At 47.4% G+C, this 6,274-nt stretch overlaps 1 protein-coding gene across 1 annotated transcript; it reads right to left on the minus strand.

The window, feature by feature from the left end:
• Nucleotides 1-351: 351 nt before the first annotated feature.
• Nucleotides 352-5,238, minus strand: CDKN2AIP (CDKN2A interacting protein). Its single transcript, XM_061372073.1, has 3 exons — nt 4,947-5,238; nt 4,722-4,852; nt 352-3,932 (listed from the first exon to the last, which is right to left on the minus strand). The coding sequence occupies exons 1-3, from the start codon at nt 5,168-5,170 to the stop codon at nt 2,380-2,382; spliced, it is 1,908 nt and encodes a 635-aa protein (XP_061228057.1). The 5' UTR covers nt 5,171-5,238; the 3' UTR covers nt 352-2,379.
• Between the last annotated feature and the right edge of the window lie 1,036 nt (nt 5,239-6,274).

The following is a 6,274-nucleotide window of genomic DNA, read 5'->3' on the forward strand; positions in this document are numbered from 1 at the left end:
TTCTTTCGGTTGCATGGTTTCATTTGTCCCCAAGACAATTGCGCACTCACACGTTAGTGCATTTGTTCTAGCCGCTCGTCCTCAGCAAGGTCTGACAATTACAGCTAGAGGCCAGCACAGCACCTGGCAGGAAGAGCTAGAGATTTTAGAACTGACCAGACTGCACACACTTCTTGCCACGGAAAGTTCTTCAAAATTCTTTCACTATTCCTCTAGAGTTAATGAAATGTTAATAATTACCATTAAAATACTTCATGCTTATTTACTTGTATGTCAGAATCTGCTTGTTGGGCTGCCTTCCATGCAGAAGTGAAACAAAAAGAACACACTTCAACTTTCAGTTTCTATAATAGAGTAGCTACAGACTCATCCTTTAATGAATCACAACCAAACATCAAAGAGAAATAACATTCAAAATTCTTTAAAAAAGGTAAGCTCAAGTCAGGAATTTATAAAAAAGCATCTAGCACCTCAGCCTTTCAGAACACAGTTACCCTGCCACCCCCACAAGCTCTGTAAATCCTGTGCGCTTCATTTTACAGACAGCAAACACAGGTTTTCACATTGCAACACGTGCTGCAGTTCTCAGCTAGAGACTTGGCGATGCCCAAACCAACTGCTAGAAAAGCTGCTGCCTACTTCAGAAGGCACAGGATGCAATTCCTGCCCCGCAAAAACACTCACTCTGTATCTCCACCTGAACAGTGAGGATGTGAAAAGAGAGGTTGCGCTTCCTGGCACGAATACCACAACTCCCAAACACAGCACAGAACATGCTCTGCACCAGGAGCACAGGCCAAACCTTGTGCTGCATTGGGGTTTAACAAAATTTAACAAGTTGCCTTCCGAAGCTCAGCTCGTGCTCCAGAAACACGGAGGAGGAATGCCCAAGAAACCTCAGGAGAGCACAGAGGTGCAGGGGTCAGATGGAGGAAGTTCTAAACAGGCCACTGGGAAGCACACACACCTTGCAGACTTCAGGTGCTACGAGCTGGACAGCCACCACTGTTAAGAATCGTGTAGGGTACAGTGTAACAATGGTTCAGTCCCAGAATCACAGAAGAAACTGAAATCTTTCAGTGGACACATCTACTATGGAGACCCCAGGAATTTATCTTCACTCCTGCAGTACCCAATCAACAGATCTGTCAGACAAGTGTAAGGTCACCACTAAATAATGCTAACTACTGTCATCAGACAAGATCAAGTCAAAATAGCACTGAAGACATTATGTTTTTACAATTACATGTCATTATCTGATATATCAAAACATGCAGTTTGTGCAGGTATTTCAGTAACATTGAAAATAAATGGTAATCGCCCGCTTTCTTTGCTCCAAACCACTCCGTACACGGTGTGAAAACATAGCAAAGGTAGGGCTCAGTTAGTGCGAACGCTTCACAATACACTGTCTCTAGCAGACAGCAGCATCTTCATTTTGCTTATCTTGGCATTACAAAAGTAGAAATAGGTATTCTATAGGTCCATCATCAGTTTTACAATATCGCAGCCATGAGTCCAAAGAAAACAAGTCATCCTTGTGGGATTACACCTTGAGGCCGCTCAAAGTAAAGCTTTTATTCAGGTGTTGCAAAGTTATTGAAATGGCTGGAATAGTCAAGAGCCACAACCAAAGTACTACAAAAACACATCCCAGAGGTTTTAGTAGCAGTCAAAATATGCTCAGTATAGAAATCTATGTTTATTTCAAGAAAAATCAGCAAGTGCTATTTCACAATGTAAATTAAACTTGCTTACAGAGTTCTGGTGGCTGATGTAGCTCAGACTTGACTGCCAATTGGTAATTTGCCAGTGTAACGTTAAATGGGATTAGGGTGTCATTTATATTGTGAGCATTACAAAAACATCCCATAAAAATAAGTGAACCAACTATTTTCTCTCCTAGTATGCACAACAGTGAACATTATGAACAACAAGCCTGAAACAGAGGAGTTCAACTTTTTGACTGAATTTTTTTAACAACTTTCAAGTATTATGGTCCCTATATATACACTCCTACATGGCTAAAAAAGACATGATAGACAATTGAGCACACTGCCATCAAGTCGTAAGAATTACAAAACTGTCAGGTTTTAAACAGCAAATTGTACCTTAATCATTTAATTAAAAATAGAAGAATTAGGTAGACTATTTTGCAAACAAACCAGCACACTAGTGTGCTATATATTAAGGCATACCTTTAAATGCGCACCTGTCATCTCTAACAAGTTTTATACAATTGCTACTAAGTGAGAGGACTATCATTGTCTTGCAAAACTGAGAAAGAAATACAAAATATCTGGAAGCCTACATTTTCAAAGTACAAAATTAACCTTCAGTCCTTGTGTTGAAATATTATACACAGTACAGAGAAGCTCCCTACAAGATCTCACGAGGATTTCTTAAAGCTGGAGGTAAATTTGAAGGTTTTGATTCTTCATCCAGAAGTACCAAATCTTCAATTTCACTACCTTTGTATTTTCTTTTACAGATCTTCACAATAACTCTCTTCTTGAGGAATAGCTTCAAAGCTTCTCTTGAAGCAACCGCTTTGGCATTCTCCATACTTTTACCACAGCCAGTACCCAAGTAGACAGACTTGCACCTCAGTTCACAAACTATGTTTTCCAGAGAGCTTTTATTTTGAGGCAAGTCTGCAAGTTCCTTCAGGGGAACAAAAGCAACGTCTAAAGTAGCTTTTACAGACTGAATAGATGAGTTTAGAAGTTCCACGTGATTTACGTTGGGACTGAAGCCTCCAACAGCAACCAGTTTCCAGGCTACAGCTTTGTACAGTCTGTTGAAAAAAGGTTGTCTTTCCTTCACATCGTCGCTGGTCAGTGGTTTGCGCAAAGCCTTAGCAGGGGTTTCGCCTGCCTGCAAGCCACTCTTGGAGGCAAGCTGTGGGGAACCTGTCTGTGTGCCACCCTTAGAAGCCAACAGGGAAGCACCTGCCTGAGCTCCACCCCGGGAGGCCAGTGACGAGGGACCCTGCTGAGCCCCACTCCGAGCAGCCAGCAGTGAAGCAGCCACCTGAGCACTACTCTTGGAAGTCAGCAGTGAAGATCCCTGCTGAGCACCACTCCGAGCGGCCAGCAACGAGGCAGCCACTTCAGCACTGCTCTTGGAGGCCAGGAGCGAGGAGCCTACCTTTGTGCCCTTGGAGGCCAGCAGCAGCGAGGTGCCTACCTGAGTGCCACTCTTGGGGGCCAGCAGCAGCGAGGTGCCCACCTGAGTGCTGCTCTTGGACACTGAAGCTGCAGTGCTTGCTTGGGTTTTGGAAGACAGCAATGTAGCACTTATTTGTGAGGTGCTCTTGCCAGCAAGTGGCACTGCTGCTGCCTGCGGGGTGCTCTTGGTGGTCAGTGGCACTGCTGCGGCCTGTGGGGTGCTCTTGGCAGCTGGGAGCACTGCTGCTGGCACTGCTGCTGCCTGCGGGGTGCTACTGGCAGCTGCTGGCACAGCTGCCAACACCACCTCTGCCTGTGGCGTGCTCTTGGCAGGCAGTGGCACCACTGCTGGCACCGCCTCTGCCTGCGGGGAGCCCTTGGCAGACGCTGGCACTACACTTACTGGAGTTTTCTTTTCAGGCAATGGCACATCTTCACACTTGTTTTCCTTAGGCGGATTTGAGCAAGGCTTCTCTCCTGACTCTTTTTCCGATGAAGGTGGGCTTTGCTCAGTAGTATTTTCAGCATTAGCAGGTTTTTCTTCTGTTTTTACGTCCGATGCTATGATTGTTTCTTGATTTGAACTGCAAGTTGACTGGGAGATTTCCGGATCTTTGCTATTATCTTTTTCCCGCTCTTTAGGCAGTATGCTCTCTGTTTCTTTCGCAGCTTCTGCCTTAGTTGTTTTCACATCCTTTACGGTATCCTTAGAATCTCTGCTTTTCTCAACAGCTTGCTTCTTGGAGGGAACCTCTATCCCTTCTGCAAAACAAATAAAGTACATTATGCTCTTCATATTTCTGCACTATAAAATATCTAGAGACAATTTATCTATTTTCTAAAACCTGTAGCAATAATCTTTGTTAATTTAAAAGGTATCTATCAGGAATAAACTCTGAACTGTGTTTTCAAGTTTTAACCTAACATTTCAGAATATTTTAGTATTAAAAAAAAAAAAACAGCAAAAAAAACCCCAAACCAAAAACCAACTCAGGTGCAAGATTTCATGTTTTGTTCTGGGACTGGCAGGCAAGTATGTATTGCTGTTCTTAAAGTCCAAACCAAAAAATGATCAAAGTACATTAAACAAACTATCTGACCTAAACAACAACAAGTATTTTGCATACTAATATAACAAGCATCTTTAGAATAGCTTTACTTTAAAATGCACTTTAAGAATTTCCTTAAAAAACTAGGTTTTGCCCAAAGCTGCAGTGTTTGACTAGCGCTAAAGGCAAAGTAACACGAATGTGTTTAAGCCAGAGTCCAACAGTCTAGACGGCATTACAGGAATGATCAGCTTAAAGTGTACCACTACAGAGGAATTCAAAACAAAGAGCTCTATGTTACTAAAGGAATATAAATGCATCACATCTATTTTACATACAGGTATTGCATGAAGCAAAAATAGCACAGAGAGGAGCAACTATTAACGAGGAGCTTAAAAAGTAAATTATTTCAACTTCTTTCTAGGCCCGAGGTAAACTGAGAACATTCAAAAACAAGCATTTTCTATACTCCTATGTATTGTCACAGCTATGATCTGCTAACCATTGCTACTTGATATGCCTCTTTTCTTCACCTTGGCAACCAGTTCATCTCTCGTGGTGCGGACAGGCGCGCTGGTCACTTGGATGCCTTCGGCCATTTCCAGAGCCTTCTCCATGACCTGCGGCGGGTACCTAGAAGGGCGACAAGGGGAAAGGAGAAGAGGGGAGAGGTGAAGCCCGGCCGCCTCCCGCCCCGCCCGCGGGCCTGCCGCCCTACCGCACTCACCGGCAGCCCAGGAAGACGTGGTTGGCCCACACCATGGAGAGGGACACCAGGCGCTGGAGCTGGGCGCTGCCCGCCGCCGGCAGCTCCCCGACGTTGCGCAGCAGGAACTCGCGGCGGTGCCGCCAGTGGTGCTCGGGCTCGCAGACCCCGCGCAACGCCTCGGCCCAGGCCACCTCCTCCGCCGTCCGTCCCAGGGGCTCGGCCGCCGCCTTCACCGCCGCCATGGCCGCCGGGCTCCGCGCGCGGGGCCTTCCTCGGCCCCCCCGGCCCGCAGCGGGAACCGCCGCCCCGCTCCTTCCGGCCGCGCGCGATGACCTCAGAGCCGGCGCGCACCGCGCTCTTCCCTCTTCCCCCTCCCCGCCGGCCCAGGCTGCTTTGCGGCGCCCGGAGGGGTGGGGACGGCAACGGTCATGGGGGGACCGCGCTTGGGTGGGGTATCGGTACCTCAGGGGCGGGGCGGGGCCGCTCGCCGCGGGGGCGTGGCGTGGAGCGCGCTGCTCCTTGTGCGCCGCTACGGGCGGCTGAGGGAGGCGTCACTTGGGGCGGCACGAACCGGGCCGGGTTGGGTTGGGTTGGGTTGGGTTGGCTTGGGTTGGGTTGGAGCTGAACCCCAGCCCGGAGGGTTTTCACGGTGTGGCTACCAAATAAATTGTTGCTTTCAGGCTCGTACTCGGGGGAGTGGAAGCTTCCAGTGGAGCTGCTCACCCTTGAGCCTGCGACACACTGCTTGTTCCCCCATCCTTCCTTCAGAGTTTGGGAAAAAGAGGTGGTACGGGCACAGTTACCCACACTGTATTCTGCCTGGGCACAGCATGGAAGAAAATTCTGCTTATAGAGTCATCCAAGCCTTGTCGAGGTCGGACTTCATGGGATCAGTTCGTGTTTTTGCCTCCTTGGCGTGTGAGGAGAAGGTAGTGGCAAGGAAGGAAATGGGTTGTGGTAGTGTACTGGAGGAAAAATTACATTAGGGGTTCTGCGGGCTGCTGGCTGCAAGGTGCTCAGATCATTGCTCATGCCACTCTGTCCTCACGTTGCAAAAGTTACCTCAGGGTTTGATTCAAAACCACATGAAGAATTCTGTGTGGAAAAGTAATGAGCACACTGTGAAATTACCACAATCTGCCAACAGTGCTCACTTAGTGCGGCAGAGGAGAGCTCCGAGTTCCAGAGGGCTGTCCCAGGAGAGCTGGAAGATTCCCTCCCTCACTACCCAAATTAGAAGTCTGTGTGTGCTGAAGTTTTGGGGTGTTAACACCCACATGCCATTGTGGAGTGAACTGTAAGGTGGATTGCATTTAAGGAATGAGTGTTTCTCCTTAACTGACTTT

This window comes from Neopsephotus bourkii, unplaced genomic scaffold, assembly GCF_033783945.1.
Source record: "Neopsephotus bourkii isolate Nb327-2 ecotype Australia unplaced genomic scaffold, CSIRO-AGI_Nbou_v1 NB_168, whole genome shotgun sequence".
NCBI lineage: Eukaryota > Metazoa > Chordata > Aves > Psittaciformes > Psittacidae > Neopsephotus > Neopsephotus bourkii.

Bases quoted from the DNA above. Each gene is read 5' to 3' on its own strand.
- CDKN2AIP (XM_061372073.1), bottom strand. From the start codon at position 5,170: ATGGCGGCGGTGAAGGCGGCGGCCGAGCCCCTGGGACGGACGGCGGAG. The intron at 4,853-4,946 runs GTGAGTGCGGTA...TCGCCCTTCTAG, and splicing joins CACGTCTTCCTGGGCTGCCG to GTACCCGCCGCAGGTCATGG. The intron at 3,933-4,721 runs GTTAGCAGATCA...TTTGTTTTGCAG, and splicing joins AGGCATATCAAGTAGCAATG to AAGGGATAGAGGTTCCCTCC.